Source organism: Annulohypoxylon truncatum (genome assembly GCF_022578515.1).
Source record: "Annulohypoxylon truncatum strain CBS 140777 unplaced genomic scaffold F4807scaffold_1, whole genome shotgun sequence".
Taxonomy (NCBI): Eukaryota; Fungi; Ascomycota; class Sordariomycetes; order Xylariales; family Hypoxylaceae; genus Annulohypoxylon; species Annulohypoxylon truncatum.
Window position 1 is genome coordinate 814221 of NW_025953787.1, and position 21167 is coordinate 835387.

General features: G+C 47.0%; 5 protein-coding genes across 5 annotated transcripts; 4 read left to right on the forward strand and 1 right to left on the reverse strand.

The window, feature by feature from the left end:
• Positions 1-3279: 3279 nt before the first annotated feature.
• Positions 3280-4060, reverse strand: F4807DRAFT_455217 (uncharacterized protein; the record flags this gene model as incomplete). Its single annotated transcript, XM_048000677.1, has 2 exons — positions 3280-3719; positions 3787-4060. 2 exons carry the CDS (start codon positions 4058-4060, stop codon positions 3280-3282), a joined length of 714 nt encoding a protein of 237 aa, XP_047859286.1.
• Positions 4061-6919: 2859 nt separating this feature from the next.
• F4807DRAFT_449282 (pyridoxal-dependent decarboxylase) lies at positions 6920-8324 on the forward strand (the record flags this gene model as incomplete). The annotated part of the gene is made up of 2 exons (XM_048000009.1): positions 6920-7202; positions 7258-8324. 2 exons carry the CDS (start codon positions 6920-6922, stop codon positions 8322-8324), a joined length of 1350 nt encoding a protein of 449 aa, XP_047859287.1.
• A 1063-nt stretch (positions 8325-9387) lies between these two features.
• F4807DRAFT_8126 (uncharacterized protein) lies at positions 9388-10606 on the forward strand. The gene is made up of 4 exons (XM_048003518.1): positions 9388-9756; positions 9818-9883; positions 9961-10194; positions 10341-10606. The coding sequence occupies exons 1-4, from the start codon at positions 9700-9702 to the stop codon at positions 10497-10499; spliced, it is 516 nt and encodes a 171-aa protein (XP_047859288.1). The 5' UTR covers positions 9388-9699; the 3' UTR covers positions 10500-10606.
• A 441-nt stretch (positions 10607-11047) lies between these two features.
• Positions 11048-13111, forward strand: F4807DRAFT_8160 (alpha/beta-hydrolase). The gene has a single exon (XM_048003523.1). It carries the CDS (start codon positions 11561-11563, stop codon positions 12752-12754), a length of 1194 nt encoding a protein of 397 aa, XP_047859289.1. The 5' UTR covers positions 11048-11560; the 3' UTR covers positions 12755-13111.
• A 356-nt stretch (positions 13112-13467) lies between these two features.
• On the forward strand, positions 13468-16956 carry F4807DRAFT_455221 (uncharacterized protein; the record flags this gene model as incomplete). The annotated part of the gene is made up of 3 exons (XM_048000678.1): positions 13468-13590; positions 13663-13797; positions 13909-16956. The coding sequence occupies 3 exons, from the start codon at positions 13468-13470 to the stop codon at positions 16954-16956; spliced, it is 3306 nt and encodes a 1101-aa protein (XP_047859290.1).
• Between the last annotated feature and the right edge of the window lie 4211 nt (positions 16957-21167).

Here is a 21167-nt window from a genome sequence, read left to right on the forward strand (position 1 = left end):
ATCATGTAGTCGTGGGACAAGTGACTAGGTAGAATAGTTCTCTACCCCTCAGTTCTGTACGGTTAAAGCTGAGAAGAGGGGCGAGGAACATGTGGGATATGTCACGTCAATGAGTTGGCACGTACTAGGTCCCAATATCAACTCCGATATCATATAAAAGAAGACAAAGGGCCTCAGATTTTCAAATAAGAACGGCTAAAGTTCCTTTAACGACAGCATTCATGGGATAGACACCTAAGATACTGGGAAAGTCTGGCCACTTTTCCATAGCAGTCTGGGTCACTCGGTAGACGAATGGCTGGGAACCCTGATCTGAGCTGGATCGGCTGTGACATGTCTTTTCCAGCATCATACCTATGGATGATATTCTCGTGGTAGGGACATTGTTGGCATTCATTATAGAACCATTTCGTTCTAGGGAGCAATGCGATTCACTTACTCAAGGTGTTGGTATATACAATCTCGAGCATACAAGGATAAAACTAGTACCCGACCTTGGTGAGAAGGATTATCTGAAGTATATGGTCCAATGTTCTAGATGCCGGTTGCAACATAATCCCGTTGGTTAGTTTGTGGTACAAGGCCCTCTCCATAACTAGGAGATTATGACATCCTTATTAATACTATATCAACATATTACCCTTCGAAAGCAAGTCCCAAGGCGAATCATCTTGCCGGGTGTCATCAAATGGTTTCTCTATCGGCCCAAATATATACGATGGGCGAACTCCTTGAGGATGGCCTGAGCTTATCCGAACTCAAGGTACGGCAAAATCTGACACGGCAGGACAAAGATGGCACTTTCCATATATAACAGATATACTAGATAGGTGCTCACTCTAATGACATCGCTCTCACCTTGTTGATGTGTCCTACAGCGATACTAAGCCACACCAATTTCGGAAGTACTTCTTGTACATTTGACTATGCAAATACCATGGAAAAGGGGTTCCTGAGAGGCGGCAAGAGAGACGGTCCTACAGGCCGTCACTTTATCAACCTCTTTCATACGCTAGCATACACTGTATATGCTACCCTTAAGAATGAGCATGGCTTTGTCTATCACTTTTTACTTGTCAGGGGGTTGGCCTGTAGTTTAAGACTGTGTCGGAGTGAGTGATAGTAGCAGGTCGTTCTCTGTACTCGGTTGTATGTAGTAGAAATTGAATGACTACCTACATAATACCCTCTGACCACAATCGCAAACCCTTTGGGCCTCCAGCGCCTTTTGTTTTCATTTCATGTAGCTATGGCGCTGCTATCTCATTTCTTGCTATTAGCCCCTGACGACATTGCTGTCTTTCCACTCTATCTATAGTCATTCAAAACTATAAGTGTCTCCGGGGTCCTTTTCAAATTTCTTCAAAAACAAACACTAGGGAATTACCTGCCTACTCTTTATTTGGGCATTTTTAATCGTAGAAATGGATCACTTAGGGCATGGAAAACAGAATATCGCGTAGTGAGTTTTATAAGATAGTATGGGCCTGAGATGTAATGAGAGCATATTCCATCTTCATACACTTACAGAAAAAGCATCTTAGGTGAGAAGTTGCGTTAGAAATCTTGAAATGTTATAAAGTGACTTTTAATTTTATATTTCTTTTATTTACTGTGTACGCAGATACTATCGGTCGACCGGATACTATGGAAATGAGTCGATGAATACGATCGGTCGGTCTATATCACTTGCAAAGAGAAACTTTATCTTAATTTTCAGTAGACCTATCGTATTCCTTCCCATCCTTCTCGTATTTATACTTGCCAGGTATCTAGGTGGGTATCATTTTGATAGTTAAATGTGATCATATTGACAGCAGGCTTCAAATTAAAATACCCAAGTACACAAAACCTAGAAGAGCAACTGGTAGGATATCAGACCTTCTAATCAATAATTATTTCTGAACAATGAATATTCGCCATTGCGATTCCATGTCACATACTACCTTCTTGTTGGTAAATCGTTGCTGAACGATAGAATTCTGGGAAGTGGACTCATCGGGCGATACAATTGTCAAGACTTCCTTCCTCCATTGCTCCTTTTCCGTTTTAGGAAAGCCGGGGTATTTGGGGTGAGAGCCTGACATCTAGGTCCATTACGATTGAAATGTGCCCAACAAGTAGTTGAACAATTTGGGTGGCATCAAGCCTTGACTGCGTCTCTATAGGCCCCGGTCTTTGTGAACAATTGCTGTATTGGGCAAAATGAATCACATTTTGGTAGAAGTTTTCGGCTTTATGTTGGGGTTGTCGTGGATATGCTGCTCCTCTTACTACTGCAATGTATATGTAGTTTCCATGTTGGAAATCTTTTCATCCGAGGCGCCTGTGATGTAGATCGATGACCCGACTTGTATCCACTTCAATAGATGCATGGTGATTTCCATACGACTTCAAAGGAGGCGACTAGAGCAGTAATATGATATGCTAGGCCGCGTAAGAAATACGCCGTGAGCTTCTATTAGACGGTGGCATTCGAATACGCCACAGGTTAACCGATAGGCCACGAGACTTGATGATGCTGCGGATCCGCGAGTTCGCTAAGACGTGAAAAGGAAGAAAAAAAATCAGAAACAAGCATAATGTCGTGTAACTGTATCGGATATTAACTGCAGAGCATAATAATAGGTGGCGTAACTCGTTCTTAACTGCCGATCACTGGATGCGTACTGATCCGGAGCATCTTATGCTGATGGTTCAGATGATAATCCTCCTTTAAGGTCGAGGGTCACAGCCAGAAGTGGCAGTTGGTTTTTCGTAATTAACCTGCCATTGGTTGAAAGACGTGTCCTGCAGCTACACGCCGAATAGCTCGAGAGCGGGGAGCTGATCTCGTCTGGCTGCAACACAACTTCCCCAGCTCTCAAAATCTCCAATCTGCGAGGTCGGACAAGCTCGAAATAGCTTACATCATTACCTTTTATACCTCTTACACGATAACCCCCACCGAGTGTATTTCACTCACAATATTCCCTAAAGGGTCGCTCGGACCCTCATCCTTCCAGCAAGACCAATCGTGATGATCCGCTAACCTACTGAGAACGCCTGGCTCCTCACGAAGCGGCCAATGAATAGTACAGATGAGTGGGAACTTGTGAACGCGGCTTGCTTATTTGAAGATGTGTCGTGTTATCACGGTTACGATATCATAATGCGAAGTTCCTTGAGTCGTCGACTTCAACACTGTACCACAAGATGCTACCAATATTATATTGAGCCGAATAGCTCGGGATCTTCAGACCCTGAGGCATCTTCGCTCTCCTTGCCGTTTGGGCGGACTTACGGGTCCATTGAGGCTCCTTTATTGGCATTAAGCATGATATCCGTGTCACTATCGTCAAAAATTTGCTGCAGCTCTCGTATATCTTTAGACATTTGGTCATGACCCATATCGCGGGTATTGGCAATGGCGGTTTCGATATCGGGCAAGTCTTCATCGCCATCGTTAATAAAGCTGCCAGAATCCGACTCTGACTCATCGCTTATCTCTACGACTGCTTGTCGCGGGTGGGCGACACCCGCGCGAGATTGGGTGGCAGCATTCGAGGTAGGCTGTAAGCTGGGCGGTTCTATGCTGTTCTGTGCGACGCTTTTGTTCTGCGAAGGGGGTTTAAAATTCCTGTGATGTGACGACTGGATCAAGTAATATCTGGATTTCTCTATCTCGGCGGGAGGATGATATTTTTCCCTCTGCTGCCACCATGCGGCTATTATGGCACCTTGTATTTTTCCAGTATTTTTCAGCTTCACGATACGTGACGGGGCGATAGATGACAGGATCTTTACACGGCCTGATCTCTCGCAGTTGTTCTTCTGAAAGAGGCTCCTGACCCGACTTTAGACGGGGCGCAAGAGGTTCGCCAAACTCGTTTTTGCGGGCATCTGCGACGCGATGATTTACCAGCCAGGTCAAGACATCTATTTCCCGCTTCCTCGGATATCTATGGTTATGACGGATAGGTTGAACGGGAGGAACTCGGAGGTCGCATCGCTTACGGCGGGTGCCGGGAAAAGGCTTCGGTCCCCGTTTAACACCGCACCGAGGTCTACTCCAGGGCATTGGAAGGATTCGCGATATTTGCAATATTCCCGAATATACAAAGAAAGAATATGTATATTCGTTATTCTTTAGTAATTTCGGAAGCTCGAATGTGTAGGTTGTGTCGTGCTCGTTGGAATGACTGGTCCACTGATGATGTGGCGGATGATGGAGAAAGGACGGATTGATAGAACGGAAGTTGATTTGGGGAAAGATCATTGGTTAGCGGATTCCCAGCTAATTGTTCTAGATTACCTCTAATAGATTATTACTGGTCGGCGTCTGGTCGGCTAGTAAGGACGGGTTTCCCGTTCCAATCAGCGCTAAGCTAAATTGGGTCTAGACAGATCTGGGCCTGCCCTATCAGGTCCCTTGATGAAAGCCCTATCAAGCCTTATTCTCTTCCAATGTTCCTCATTATTACCTATATTAATACCACCGAACCCTTTCCTTGCCCTCGTTGCCCTCCTTCGACGCAACCATTGTCGTTGCGTCGTCGCACTGCAGAAGTGGACGAGCACCTCTTACTCTCTCTGATTGACGACGATTCGCAATCAAGCTTTTCTACCGGCCTTTGCTAGGTGGTGTCGCAATCAATGGAACTGACCGGTGCTACGTCGAAGAGGGCGCGTGATGGCGATTGCGGCTACAAACGCCGCTCAGGTCTTCTTCTAGAAGCAATCCCCTGTTTCGGCGATCGATCTGGTTGGAGCGTCAAAAGTGGTGGGAGAAGGTCGTTGGCCAATCCTGTCAGGGGCAGCGTCCAAATACTGTAACCGCAGATCTCCAACGTACCCGAGGTGCTACTCCGTGCTACGTAGTAAGGATATGAAAAGTATGAAATGGTGTGTTGCGGCAAGCCTTGCATATCAGAATCGACACTCGTCTGAATGGATCACGGCGGTGAGAAGAGGCCGAATTTCATGATGAGGCGCTATTGACAAATTGACTGCAATGATTGATCATTCCAAGTCGCAGTTCGATAAACAGGCTAATCTCGATCCGCTACGAGCGCGGAGGATCAGATCGCCCGATTTTCCCTAGTTAGACCATGAGACTGTCAGGCAGGACGATGGGACGATGGGAAGTGCGCGTCCTAACTCGAGCCTGCATGAGCAGCTCGAAGCAGCTCGAGTCGACCATCGCATTGGCTACTGCTGTGTAAATTGACTCAATGTCATACAAAGACAGCATGGTCGATCAAACCTGTCGAGGACCGAAAGTGCCGGTCGTCGGATACAGCTAGGTCTTTTCCATGGCTTTTTAATGCAACCACCCTTCTTCTCCCATTTCGGCATGAGTCGATGGTTGATCATAGTTAATCATATATGTATGTGCCTGGGGGAAGAAAAAATCCGCTGCATATCGAGTTGCGGTCAGAGATTTACCCCTAGCTGCCATTGCCATTGTCACTTTGTTAGCGCAGCAGCAGAAAAGGCCGAACTTGGAAGTTGGACAAAGTCAAGTTTCTATCAAATAAAAAGCGTTGAAGTATATATTTTGGGACCTAACTAAGTGGGGCAACATCCATCTCTTTGTACCTGACGTACAGATATACATGCATACCTAGGTACGTAAGGCATCGAGATATTTCATATCGGTCGGCAGGATTTGAGGTTGTTTTGGTCGCTACGTAGAGGTCGAGATGGGCAGATGGGTTACGGCAGGTTGATTTGTCCATGCAGGTTCTCCTGGTTTTGAATCTGCGATGCTGCGCACCATAACGCGTTTCTTTTTTTGTCCTCGATAGATGGGTCAGTGATCACAGCATTCTTCATCTCCAACTGCAGCTCCGCATATGAACCTCAGCTAATTCTCATAGATGTTGGTCGGTCTGGTCGGTCAAGTCGGCCAAACGCATATATTGGATCACAATCCGGCATTTCGTGAATGTAACTCAGTTGAGCACTCGCTTATTTGCTTAATTGCATTTCTACGCTATACGTCATTGGGTAGGCATAGGTAGGGAGCGCATAGCCCTCGAAGTATCTCTACAGATGTAGGTACATCATGGATGGATGTCTTATGAACGAACTCTGTCACATGCTCCATAATTTTCTATCTATGGTAAGTGGCGGGGCCGCAAAGTTTACTTGCCCGTGGCTAGTAGATTCTACTCTAATTCACACACAACCCCATCAAATTCTCAATTTTACCCTCTCTCTTTTTCCACTCACCCTCAGAAACAGCAACAAAATACTGTCCGTCACTCTAGACCACTTGCGTCTCTCGGGAAATCAACATCCAGCGTACCATCAGCATACAACTCCATTTTCTATAAAGACCCGTCAAGTCTTTCCGCAAACGAACACATTTGCTATCACCCAGCTAGCTTGTTGACTGCGAGTCGCAAAGCTTCCCATAAAACACCGCTTCGACTTGCCTTTGGTCTTCTCAAAGGCACATTAGCTACCACGGCTTCCACGGCCGTGAGCTTCGTATCTGATCAAGATTTCAGTCTGCGAAAGACTTTCCATATCATCAACTCTCGACCTCCACCGCCCGCTTCTGCTGAAGTCGCCTAAAGAGAAACGAACGCCCATCTTGCTTGACAACGCCCCCCAACTGAACCAATTTCTCCCCCCAACCCACCAGCTGCCGCATAGGACGAGTTCTGAGGTTCTTCCTCTAATTGAGGGAGAGTCGAGGAGACCTCGTCAGATCGCTTCGGGATCAGGAAGCTACCGTTTTCGACCCCCCTAACACCTATTCGGAGGAACACGTTCCTAGGACCTTTCTACTTATAAGTCTATCTATTCTCCTGTTTAGATAGCATTTATACTCTTACTGGAGCTCCCTGTGAAATCCGATATCTACCGGACCTACAACACGAAGTTTTCTATCACTCCCCATCAATATCCTTCATCAAAAACGAGGGATATGGTTATGGCAACAGCTGCCGTTGATCGCTTTGCACCGACTCATTTTGACAATCATATTCTTGTCAAGAAGAATTTCTTCTATGATCATCAGCATCAACACAATGGCGCTGTGATCGCTAAACAGTTGATTGGCGATGCTCTTCGCCATCGCGTCGAGAACATTGACCATGAGTCTTGTGAGCCAGGGGATGAGGATACCTTTTTCGTGGGCGATCTTGGCGAGGTCTACCGCCAGCACATGAGATGGAAGAAGAATCTTCCACGCGTGAAGCCATTTTACGGTACGTCATATCTATTTCGCTTCTGAACGTCCTATGGCTAATAATTTTCTCATAGCTGTCAAGTGTAACCCGGACTCTAAGGTTATTCAGCTTCTTGCTGGATTGGGCACCGGCTTCGATTGTGCCTCGAAGTCCGAGATCGAGCAAGTTCTCAGCTTGGGCGTCGATCCGTCTCGCATCATCTATGCTCAGCCATGCAAGACCAACTCTTACGTGCGCTACGTCGCCAACCAAGGCGTCAAGCAGATGACTTTCGACAATGCTGACGAACTGCGCAAAATTGCCAAGCTCTTCCCTGATGCCGAGCTCTTCTTGCGCATTTTGACCGATGACTCATCGAGCTTGTGCCGTCTAAGCTTGAAATTCGGCGCTTCCCTTGACTCCACCAATGATCTCTTGGCTCTTGCCAAGGAACTTGGCTTAAACGTCGTTGGCGTGAGTTTCCACGTGGGCTCAGGGGCATCCGACCCCCTCGCCTTTCTCAAGGCCGTTCGGGATGCAGAGCATGTCTTCAAGCAAGCCTACGCCCATGGCTTTGACATGAAAACGCTCGATGTTGGTGGCGGATTCAGTGGCGATACTTTTGAAGACATGGCCCTCGTCTTGCGTGAGGCTCTTGACGAATATTTCCCGCCACACATCAACATTATTGCCGAGCCTGGCCGATACTACGTTTCTTCGGCATTCACCATTGCTTGCAACATCATAGCTCGCCGCACCATTGATAACCCAGCTACGGGCGAGACTAGTTACATGACCTATCTCAATGATGGCTTGTATGGCAACTTCAGCAGCATTATGTTTGATCATCAACACCCTATCGCAAAGGTGTTGCGATCGGGCAAGCGGACCTACTACAACACTCCTCTTTCTAACAGCTTGCCTGAGGGTGTCAACGCTGGCACTGAGTACTCTATCTGGGGCCCGACTTGCGATGGCATTGACCGCATCACTGAGAGTATCCGCTTTGCCCATGAGCTTGATGTTGGTGACTGGTTGTACTTTGAAGACATGGGTGCTTACACCAAGTGCTCGGCTACGAAGTTCAATGGCTTCAGCAACAGCCATGACGTTATTTACGTCTGTAGCGAGCTAGGTGCGAGAGCTCTCATGGATCTCTAGTGTTCTAAGGATCATTTGATGGATGCTTGGCCTACGATGCAAAGTTGCGAAGGCTATGTTTTTTTGTTTCTTGCTTAGAGAATAGACTTAATGATGGTTCAGTCATCGTCATCCCGGAAGGGGCCTATCTTTTTTCGATACTCAAATTATAGAATTGGATTACTTGGTCAAGAGGCTAGTAGACATAGAAAAAAAGAAAAGAAAAGAATAACTTATAATAGCGAGGCAACTTTCATTAATAATACCTTCCTAGACATAAAATCCAATCCCTATGCTACTATTAATCAATTGACTCGTATCCATAGATGCTTCTAGCCCGTTAATTCACACCTTTTTGGGCAACGAGTAAATGTAAACATGATGTGACCCCAGCTTAATTTTCACTTCTAGACCTAATTAGTTCAATAATACCTAGTACTATACAGAAGCATCTAACTCTGTATTATCCCTAATCCATCTATCAAATGTTTAATAATTTTAATTGTTGACCTTTTCACGATTGAACTACTACGACCCTAGTAGGTCATATTAGAACTAGATTTGAAGAAAGGCCTCTATGAAGTATCATATCTTGATAACTAATATTTCTATAATCGACGAGAATATAGCAATAACTTTCACAGCTACAAATATTCAAATAAAGTATATTGTCAAACAACTACGGAACGGCATAACTTTGAATTCTTATTAGTCATTACCTAGGATTAGAGCTCATAATGAGGAAGAACTAGGACGGAATTTATGACAGATGAAACTTGAGGGTTGCTTCGTCATTCAACACTATCTTAGGATATTACCTTTCCCAAGAAGTTAACTTGCCTAAGTAGCCCTCCAAAAGACATGTACCTTGTAAATAGTGGAAATAGTAAGTCGATATGGGTCAAGAATTGGGCTTGGCCCTTACATTGCGTCCGTAATGTGCAGAACTTTGGCATCAAAACAGAGTCACAGTATGACAGGAAACTGATCTATAAATTGGTTGGACCGTCTGAAGGCACGAAGCAAACACCGAGACATGCAACTCAATAGTTGTAGCTCTTTTCTCGCTTCCACCTACCTATGTAGATGACTGCGACAGCAACGTCCACATAAAGTCGCACTTGACTCATTTGTTGCAAGAGCGCCTATGTAGTTAGATATTTAAGGGCAACTTCCACCCTCCAGAAATCTTCATCCTAGGGCAGCACTCATCCAGCAGTTGCTTCCCAAACTTAGGTACCTTAAACATTCGATTAAAACCCTACGGTTCAACCATTCCTTTCGAAAACCCATCAAGCTAATCCTTTCACCATCTCTTCAAAACACCACCTACCTAGACAAATAGCTCTCCACCTACGCTCCTCTGTAAACCTATCAACCCCTAAAAAACACTACGATGAAGGTCTGCTCTGTCATCACCTTTGCCTCATCAATCTTGGCGGCGGTTATCCGGGTAGGTCCCTTTGCCTATCCCCTTTGAACGGCCAAGTATGCTAATCAATATTTCACCGTAGAGCCCGCCGTCTCTCGTCCGACCGGCAGGCCTCATCGCGAACCAAACTCGTCCTGTATACTTCAAGGTGAGACTTACAGGTTTGGGTTTTCTATACTTTTTCTTCCTATGAGGCTCCGTGATTGCTGATATGCTGCACGATAGCGCGATGATATTAGAGTTCTCTGTGGTGATCCCCCAGATTATCCCAACACCGAGTTTCCTACCTGGGATTACAGCTACCCCATCGGCATGCTCTTGAGCGGCGGTAGCCGGCGCATTCATCTCGAAGCTGGTCCACGCAAGTGCATCCAGGCAGCCTGTAACGCAGGTGGTGGAGCAGGTGTCTTCATTTGCAACGACCAGCATAATTCCATCGACGTGTTATATACCGACGCCGTAAGAGTCCCTTTAATTTCCATGTATCCACAATCTCAGTACAAGCAGATAACGTCTGATATCCATCCCCCACTTGTCAACCTCCTGCTTCATATCCGTTTTCCTTATGTCTTCCTTACTGAAAAGGTTGCTGACTTCGATCTTAGGGTTGGTTCGCGCAACAAGTGTATTCAAAATGTAAACAGCGCCGAGATGGAACCGACTACGTCGAGAAGGGCCAGGCTTTCTGCCCTGACAATTGGAATGTTATTCTGAGCGACGTCGGCGATGAATGCACTGCTTCGACTCTACCTAATCTCGATTAAGCGGAGTCTTTCGGTCTCTTTCGCTCGTAGAACTGAGTGCCTGGTCCATAACTGTATCATTAGCTCGCTGGCAAATATCCTAGAGGCCGTCTTCTTTTACGGGGACTCATGAATAGACCTATTACCTACATATAACTATAGTTAGCAGTTTTGTTAAATATTGTGATATGTGCAAAGACTTCAGATACTATAAAATAATAGTTTCTCAGTCTGTTCATTGCTTACGTGACACTGGCCTCTCGATGGTATGATATTTCTTCCTTGATCGGGCGTTCGATATCGAATAGGGGGAATTTCCCATACCCCCTTTTTCCCTTTCACCAATCATCCTTGCATCCGCTTTTTCGTGGCACACTCCCATGCATACCTACCTAAGAGCCTACCTAGAGTTTGTGTAATCGGTTATTGAGTGACTGTGTAGGTAGGTATAATTGACTACTCTCAACAGGAATCAATATTAGTGGGCCGAAGGAGTGTAATTCGAAAACTCGTCACACCGGGGTCTAGCAAGCTTAATAAGGAAACACCAAAGACGTTCGGCGCTAGAATCTATGAAAAGAAATAGCGGATTTATACTCGAAGTTTAATTATATATTACCAATACGATGATTAAGTGAGTTAGATGCTGATCAACGAAGAATCCCATCGATCGACAAGTAAGCACTGGAGAGTATAAGCGCGCTAACAATTAGCACACAGCATCCGGAGGGCTATGCAACTCCTATTCGATGCCGCATTAGTCAACTCCGCACTCGTCGTCTCGATAAGCTATACGATCTGTAGGAAAGACGGATGAGGATTCCAACCTAGGAATCAATCCACGAGCTCCACCAGCTAAACAGCTTTCGCCGCATGGGTGCTCACTCAGCAACCGCGAATTGCCTACTACGGAGGCATCCTAGGGAAATACGTACCGCGCAAGGAGTATAAGTCAAGTATATCCATCCTCCTGAGGGAGGTGTTGACAACTCTTTTCATACATCACTGCACTTAGTGATCGTCCTTACTCCCAAACTTACCCAGATACATATCGTCCTGTCAGGTATCAGCCGATATACAATATGCTTAAGCTAAGCCCCGACGAGAGTTTCAACTTCGAGATCTTGCGCATGTTGTCGCACTCCACGTTCAATGGAGCCGATATCAGCGAGTGCCTCATCGCCGCCGACGAGATCGTCCCGGGTGACTTTGAGTCCTGGTATGCGGCGTGGAACAGGCGTGCCGAGCGCGTGCTGTCCCATATCAAGGACATGAGCGACCCGGTTTCTATCCGGGATTCGTACTTCCGCGCCTCGACGTACAGCCGCGCGGCAGACTTTTTCCTTCACGGGAATTGGGATGACCCGCGCATTAACTCGCTGTGGAAGAGACAGGCCGACTGCTTCACGGAGGCCATTTCCCGCCTAGAGAACCCTGGATATAGGAAATTACTCAAGGCAGACGGCTTCGATGTTCCTATCATCGTGTTCCCGGCCGGGAAGAAGGGCAATGAGACGAAGAGACCCACGATCCTGATGGGGAACGGGTACGATGGGTCTATGGAGGAAATGTATCACATGCACGGCGCGGCGGCGCTCGAACGAGGATATAATGTCGTCGTGTACGATGGGCCCGGACAACCGACGGTGCGTCGCGACCAAGGGTTAGGCTTCATCCACAACTGGGAGGCTGTCGTGACTCCCGTCGTAGACTACGTCGAAACGCTGCCCTTCGTCGACCCCAAGAAGATTGGCCTCGTGGGATACAGCATGGGCGGGTACCTTTGTGCCCGCGCCGCCGCCTTCGAGCACCGCATCGCGGCCGTCTTCCAGATCGACGGCCTGTTCGACTTCACCAGAAGCCCCGTCTTCACAACCGGCGGGCTATCCCAGTGGAAGGGAAACGACGACGAGGCTGCGACCCGCGCCATCCTGGATAACCCCGAGGTGCCGGCCGGCTTCCGCTGGGTATTGGGCCATGGCCTCTGGGCCTTCAACGTCAAGACGCGCGGAGAATTCCTCGAGAGGGCGGCGCGGTTCAGCTTGGATAATGGGATCGCGCAGCAGATACGGTGCCCGGTCTTCGTGGGCGACCCCGAGCACGATATGTTCTTCCAGGGCCAGCCGGAGCTCATGGTGCAGGCGTTGGGCGAAAAGGGCACGTTGGTGAAGTTCACGAAGGAGGATGGGGCGCATGAGCATTGCCACTTTGGCGCCGGGAGGTACACTAATGCGGTTATGTATAAGTGGTTCGAGGAGAAGGTTGTGAAGGCGTAGGCTAGGAGGCTATTGAGAGTCTGGCGAGGGCGGGAAAATAAGAGGTTTGAAGTACTGGGCATACAACCCCAAGTTCCATTTCTATATACCTCCTGCTGGCTATGTAGTAATTATCCTTACCTAGTTCCTGTGTACCTAGCTAGGTAGCTAATACCAGCTCTTGCTCATAAGGTAAGAATATGCCATCACTTGATATCTGAACCCATCGGCTTAGATCTCAGGTACCAATATGTGGATAATAATTTCATGCGGAGACATCGATAAGTTCTTTATTGGGTCGAAAATTGGGTGAATTGCTTTCTCCTGATATACATACCTGGTGTGCAAATGTGTGTGACTGTATATCTCTAGTTGGAATAGGTATAATAGTATTTTCTTCGAATAGAAGATATATGAGGTTTAGAAGATGACTGTCACATTAAATGCTAAGTAGGGTGATTGGATAAGTTGTATAACTGGATGAGGGTAGGCACGCTATTTCAATTAGCGTCAACTCTAAGTCGCGTCATGTCCATGTCGATTGATCGCGGTTCTGGGATGCAGTGGGGTAGTACTGCCGCGCCTGCTGTCTTTGTTTAGGAACTTGAGGTGATTTTCGTGAAAGTAACCTACCTCAGCTAGTAGTTGCACTTTAATTAAACTGATTCTTGGAAGTGCGACGGTTTTAACTTTCTTTCACCCAAGACCGAAATGCAACTTCGTTTCTCTTCACCATGGCTCCCAATGCCACAAATTCAAATCTTCCCGCAAGAGACGGAGCTCTCGTCGGCGGAGATGAAAGCCAGGAGAGTCAAGACCTATTAATAAAGCACATGCTAGAACATGGCTTAGGTGTGGTGAGTGGCGTCTACTTTTGCGCATTGCGCATGTTGTGCTCCTGGATTTTCGGCTAACTGTTACGAAATTAGACGAGTATTGCTTCTGTACCTGTTGATCCTTTTTATCAATCGAAGAGAGATACCACGGGATTGAGCATAGAGCCATCCACAGCAGATAAATCGCATTCGGTGAATGGGCAAGATGGAGGGCTAAGATCCGCTAAGGTAAGGATGACATGCATACACTATTCGTCGGTACCGCTGGTCGCAAGAATTGCGACCTATCGATTTCCCTCTACTTACAAGGGTGGCACTGATCCAAATGCGCCATACTAGCAACCACAGAACGCGTCAAACACGCTCGTTACCGGCGCCGCGAGCGACTCTGCGAAGCAATCAATCCAACCGCGATTCAAAACTTCGTCGCGCCCACTCTCGAACTCTGAAGCGAACGTTGCCTTGGCTCCGACTCAACCGATCCCCGACAATGCTGTTTCTGCAATCGAGGGGCTAAGTCAGTCGACTAGAAACAATCCTCTGCCCATACCTCCACGGTGGCAAAGACCACACAAAATAAAAGACAAAATGTCTTCAGACTCGCCAACTCAATCGAACGATGGTCGCAGTTATGAGCAATATTCTACCAATGACAATTCACAGCTAGATTCGTCGCCGCAAGCGAGTAGCGTCCACGAACCCGAACATCCTACTCTCCACGAACATGATATGGGTTTCTTGAACTTTAAGCGCGATATTGATATACCGGATACACTACCAGAGGACACGGAAGTCAATTTCGCTGGTGGTATACTCAGGAGATCGAGCGCAGTGTCGCAAGTGCCTGGGGAAAGTAGTTATCATGTCGCACCTCCCGAGACACCTGCGATAGCGCAGAGATTATTTGGTGGGAAAGGCGCACCATTAATGCCAGCATCGCAGATGTTCGGACAGACGCCCTGGACATCGACAGTTAAGAGAGCCAGTCCTACGTCGTCACGTCCGTCACCCGATGTCTTTAACCAGAACACAATATCGCCAAACCCCATCGTATCGTCTCCGTTAAAGAATAAAGGACTTAGAACCTCGCCCACTAACGCTTTTACGTCAAGTCCCGGATTTCCTAGAACATCATCTAGACCTTCGGGCGACGAAACACCATTGGTACCTACGAATAGTCATGAGGATGAGAGGCGAAATCAAAGAAGCGTTGCTGAAACCCCGCTCCCCCGATTCGAAGGCCCCAAACGCAAGAACTTTCCAGAACCAATTGGCGAGTATAAGCCTTTGCGAAAGCAAAGTTTGGAAACAAATGCTACTAAGTCCCCAAAACAGAGCGATGAAGAACAAGATTCCGATTCCGAAGTTGATACAGCCGCCTATCGTCGACGCCTAGCCAAATTAAAGCAGGAGAAAGCTAGCAAATCCTTTCCATCTATTAGCCTCCCTCGGTCGAACTCGAACAAAGATGACAATGTGGAGGTACCGTCAACTAATCGGACGAGGTCTGCTCTAGGTCGAAACAGAACAGATTCGGGGCAGTATTTGGCGCAATGCTACGGCAAGACAGCGATCGATAAGAGCGGATCGCAGGAGACCGTTGCAGATTCTCAAGAAGCCGCAGTACCACCACAACAACAGGGTGATAAACCAACAGCATCAGATAATTCGAACGGAAGGGAGGCTGATAATACCGAAGCATCTCCCACTACTGATCTTCCGGAGCCTGGAGCGCCTGTATGCAACGTGGAATATAGGGAGACTATCCCTGAAACCAGTCCTCCGAGCACGGATATAGGCCCACCTAAATTAATTGGTGATATAATGAAACAATACTCTAGTATTAGGTCTGAGATGGAAGCAGTGTCATTCCCAGTCTTATCAGGTGGTACAGATCCTGAACAACCGAAACAGCCAACCGAACCAAGATCTTCAAGTGCTCCAGAACCATTTTCATCGATTCCCGCAAATCGAAAATCTCGACCTAGCCGAGGTCGACCATTGGAGTCTTCACCCTCTATAGTTCTAGCGTCCTCCCCACGGAGCGCAAGTCGCCGTTCGGTGAGGCTCGGGAATATAGTCACACCATCATCGACTGGGCATGATCCACCTCTTCCGTCAGACGTTGGGACAGGAACATCGACATTGTCATCTCTGTCAGCAACGCCAAGCGTGACTTCTAGCATCACACCAAGTACAGATCTTGGTCGTACGTCCGAAGCCAACAGGAGCCGCAGTTCATCTCCAGCTGTGGCAAATATACAGCGTCGAGGAAGGCTTGCATCATCCGTTTCAGGACCTCCATCTTCTCTCCCCCAAATCAGGACCTATTCTCGTTCTCGAGAGAGTACCAAAAGAACGACACGCCATAGTTCCTTATCAACCGATGAATTAGCTAAGTCACCATTATCTGCGACTGCTATAGATGAGCGGAAGCCACCTACCCGCAAGACGGCAAGACAATCCGCTGCCAAGCGACATCTGCTTCGTGAGTCTGCAGTTAATCATGGGATCTTCAAGGGAATGGTATTTGCTCTCTCATTTAAAGATGAACAGAATCGAAAGAACAAAGAGAAACATGCTGATAGATATTCTATTGAACGCATGATTCTCCGGGAAGGCGGCAAGATCCTTTCCGATGGTTTTCATGAACTCTTCAAATTCGATTCATTTCAACCCACGACGAACCCGTCTACTGCTAATACTGTGTCCAGTTCATTGACACTGCTTAATCAAAATGCTGGGTTCACAGCTTTAATAGCTGATGAGCATTCTCGGAAAACGAAGTATATGCAGGCTCTTGCACTCGGCATCCCGTGCCTAGCACCCAAGTGGATAATGAACTGCGTATCTAAGAATGAAATCATAGATTGGTCCTCATATCTCCTATGCGCGGGGCCAAGTGCGCTTTTGGGGGAGGCCATCCGCTCGCGTACTCTGCAACCATACGATGCCTCTACGTCCAAGTTGGAGGATGTGATAAACAACAGGCCCAAGTTACTAGACAAAGCACGGATTCTTCTTGTGATGAAGAGCAATAGGGGTGAAGAGAAGAGGCTGCCGTATGTGTTCCTAGCGCAAATTCTTGGCGGCTCGTTAGTACGGGTGAATAGTCTCGAGGAAGCTAGGACTAAACTCCGTGATGGCGAGTCCCAGGGCCAGCCCTTTGACTGGGTCTACGTTGATGGTGACAATCTTCTCAAGGCCCACAATGTATTATTTGGCTCAACTGCAGGAAACGGAGCTTCCAAAAAGCGGAAGCGGCAGAGCGCAGGGACAGACGAAACCGACCGGCCGCCAAAGAGGATTAGGACACTCAGCGACCAGCTAGTAATCCAGAGCCTTATTCTAGGGAGGCTGATCGAAGAGGGGGAGATGGATGAGTAAGATACGGTTGGGACCTGTTTCGTATATAACAGGTTTAGTAATGTGTCAATTGGTGACAGCATATTGGTGGCGTCGTGCTTTTGGGACAATTACAGGTGTCTGCATTGGGGGGCGTTTCATGGCATCCACGGATGACAATGTCAGGACTGGAAAATAACCGACGTCGTGGTACGGCGAATTGGGAAAGGCATAATGAATGACACGGCGACTACTCCGTCCCCAGTACCTAATGTAGACTTGTTGCATCAGCAAGTGTTGCCTAGTAATGACTCCGTGAACATTTTGGCTAATTGGGAAGTCTTAATTCGAAACTAAGGATTTGGTAACTTCTATGGACGTCATATAAGCTGTATGGTTCCCAAGATGGAAGTAAGGCTTTGAGGCTTCACAAGATCCATCTTAGGTAGCAATGGATTTGTGGACGGTGTCGTCATCCCGACGGGATGCGCCAACTACTATGCAGGTATATAAAGGGGGCGCTATAGCGACCTGCCTTGATTTCTTGTGGCTAGGGCTCTTCTTGGTTTGTACGACCGAGCCATTGCAAGGAATCCAAGCTGCCAGGGCTGCCAAGTTAGAGAACGCGGGAATTGGAAGCGAAATGGAGAAGATTATTAGGCGAGATCGAGATCTTGAGGCTCGATCGGAAAATATTCCTGGTCATTCTTTAAGTGTTTTCTTCAATATATCAAAGCCTTGCTCGGTTATACCCGTACCCGACTCGAATCCTTCGATCCTTGATATAACTGAAGTAGCAGCAATGAGACTCTGGAGAAAAACTTGGAAATGTATCGTACGGATTCACTCACCGCATTGAAAAGTGGGATACCGTGAGTTTGAAAAGGGAAAGTAAAAAAGAGAGCGTTCCTGACGCTGGCGAGGTTCAACCCGAACTGGAACAGGAAGGATGACTCGCGACATCTTTCCTTCCCCTTCCCGGTCACGGGAAAATTCCTAGTTCCACAAGCGAGCTTTTAGGGCCGGATGAAATTGGGGCAATTATCTTCCATGACGTTCGAAGATAAGGATGTATGTAGGTACTGTATAAGGAAAGGAGCCGCAAGCTTCGGTGCCGTCATGGGCCTGCCCCGGAAGATACTTTCGGAACAGCTGCTTTTAAGGTGTGAGTTCCGAAGTGGAGTTACCCAACAACAATCTGAACAGTTCAAGTGACATCAACGGCTAAGATATTAGGTTAAACAACACATTCGCATACACGTACAATACAAGGTACGAGGTACAAAATAAGTTATGGAAAAAAGAGAATGGCTGAATTGGTATCTCAATAGCGCTAACCCTCTTCACCCCTCCCTCTATCCGGCGAGGTTTCTAGAGAAGATGATAACATTGCTATAAGTTATCATCTCGCGGCGAAAAGAAAAGAAAGGAAGGAAATAGGTAAATTGGAGCGGGGCGCGACGGGGCGGCGCGGAATCACCTATCGTGAATGCCGTTGAACGCACGGGGGATGAGACATTAAGAACTCGACGTTCGCACTACTTCTTAGGTACATGAAGTTTCGATAGTCCCGGCTAGAACATAATCGGCCTGCAGCAGCGACCCCTCGTCAAAGTACTAGTAACATGGGGATAGATTTACCATGCATGAGAATGGCACACAATATGTGCCATACCAACCCTACATACATGCCTACATGTGGCTAACTAAAGTGTACAATTGCTAATGAATAAGTACAATACATAGATGTTTGCGTGGTTTAGAAGCTCTGACCGCTCGGTCCTTATCGTCGCATTGCAGCTTTGGTTTAAGCTCTCGTGCCGTGCCAGAACAGACGCTGACATGCTCCAATGCATACATAGGATTCCAGCGCAGGGCCGTAACAAATGCTCCGTTGAATCCCTAGCTACAACCTCGTCGGTCCGGTAGACAACCCCAACCCTATCAACTTTGGGAAAGAATTGAGAAAATCGAACCATTTGATGATCTCGTAGGTAAGCAAGTCGTCGCTCAGACAATCGCACGCCGCCGAGATCCAGATAGCAATTGACATTGTAAGAACTCATGTTGTATCGGAACACGTGCCTCATTCCATGAGGCCGGATCTCTCGGCGCGGTACAATATCAGTAGTCGAGTACTATAACCCTGGATTTAACAGGGATGATGAATGACTACGGTTATCTGGTTCACTTCAACAATTATCGCCAAGTAAACCTATCATCAACCCTATGCTCTGTTCAGAGCAAGCTTCTGATTCAGCTCTTAAACGATCGCGGTAGTTAAGATAGGCTATTGGAGAAATTAATAGTCAGTTAAGTGAGCTTAACAGACTTGTAATCTGCTGATTGGGGCCGGGCTCCAGCTAGAACCATCCGGAGCGGTCTCCGCTTATTGATTGTCAATATTGTAGTGTATTTCCGCCATAGCATGGTCCGTTGGTAGAATGGATGCAAGACGTGAGATTACTGATATGAAGTTATGAACCCCAGTAGCAGTATGCAACCCAAGGAAACTAACGCCTGTCGAGATGGAAAAGTGTACATAACTTGCAAAGAAAACAGGCAAGCATAGCGAATATAGTTCCATAGTCCGGTCGAGTCTCAAAAAGCTGAACAACGCAGACATAACCGTCTGCGATTATGTCTTGCTTTGACAGGGTTCGTCACTTGTATTCGCTCACCGTCTATATCTGTAGGTATCACAAGCCTCATACCCTTCTCATCTTGCAACTGTCCTTCGGTGACATATCCTTAACCAGGTAGGGATTGCAAGATAATCCGACTTCCCGTGCAGTCGGAACGAAGCCTCACGAATTACCGGACAGAGCCTTGGCTTTTGTCATTGTTTGCGGAGTAGAATAAAAAAAGATTCAAACATGCGGACCTCGCTGGCCTCGTGTAAGAAACGAAGATGGATATCCATGTTACTTATCTCTAGTTTTATGCGCTACTGAGCGAAACCTCGACGTTAGGGCCGTGGCCAGCCAGCTACCTTCACCCGAGCAGGCGTCACAGCGTTTCATTAGAACTCCCAAGCTATCGGCGCTAGCTACTGTAGAAAGCTAGGTTTGGGTTGTATCTCGACTTAGCCACAGGCGCATCGTGAAATTCGCCGAGTTTGAGAAGATAATTTCGTCACAGTTTGTCGTGTTCTCATGTCACGAACTTACCGCAACCTGCGCGACCTACTGCACGGCGGACAAGTGTCAAAGCAAACTTGTTGCGAATGTTTGCTACCGGGGTTCCATCAAGAAACAGAGTGGAAAGGTGGAAAGGTACGGGTAAGAGAACAGTTTGAAACTTTGACGATCGAAGATTTTACGACTTCCAATCGTACTGTACATATAATTGTACATATCGATGTATATTGCACTAGTTTATTCCTTGTACAAAGCAATTGTGGGGTTCGGCATAATGACAGGGGTTGAACAGCTTACTTACAGAATGTACATTACCACCTCAGGGAAGTACCCATCCAGTCCATCTTAGCAGGCAGGTCGCGATGCCTAGAGTCTTAGACAGCCCTAAGTAGAGCGCTAGAATGCTAGCAATAATTACCTAGTCGGCTAGGTACCTAAAGAGTTACTTCCCAGGGCCATTGCCATTGCACATATGGGACCGCGCTAGAGAACACTTACACTTCCACACTTACTGAGCGAGGCAGGAGCAAGTAGGTACAATAGATAGTACCTATGGAATATGGAGGGAAGGATCATGGATAGAGGTATGGGTGCGATGCCAGGCGCGATTCGATCAATCACAAATTCACATCCAATCCAATCCAATTGCGTGCACAACTTTCCCAAAATGCAACTTCGGGGAATCCCATATGTCACATCTAACAAATCCCATTCATGGTTCATCATTCTGGCTGTCTGGCTCCTGTCCCCCGCCTTTGGATGGGATAGTGGGCAGTTAATGATTCGAATAGTAACACCGAGGACGGACGATTAATTCCAATCGTTGCTGAAACTAGAAGAATATAGAACCATACTCGATCCCGAACCTTAACCAGGTTTTTACAAGTTTGTTGTTCTATGGATTTCTGTTATTAATAAAAGGGACAAGCCATCATCATCTTGAGCCTTGCCTTGGAAGTCAAGTCAAGCCGCTGCATTGATCATCGGTATCGGCATCGGTAACAGCATCAGCATTGGTGTCGCCCCCTACTTAATTACAATTACACACTCAAGACATATACACGTACTTGTTTTCAGAACCTTACCAGCTTACCTGCCTTTCTCATTCCAGTG

Coding starts and splice junctions, on each gene's coding strand:
- F4807DRAFT_8126 (XM_048003518.1), top strand. CDS start 9,700: ATGAAGGTCTGCTCTGTCATCACCTTTGCCTCATCAATCTTGGCGGCG. Junction 9,757..9,817: donor TCTTGGCGGCGGTTATCCGG/GTAGGTCCCTTT, acceptor ATTTCACCGTAG/AGCCCGCCGTCTCTCGTCCG. Junction 9,884..9,960: donor CTCGTCCTGTATACTTCAAG/GTGAGACTTACA, acceptor GCTGCACGATAG/CGCGATGATATTAGAGTTCT.
- F4807DRAFT_8160 (XM_048003523.1), top strand. CDS start 11,561: ATGCTTAAGCTAAGCCCCGACGAGAGTTTCAACTTCGAGATCTTGCGC.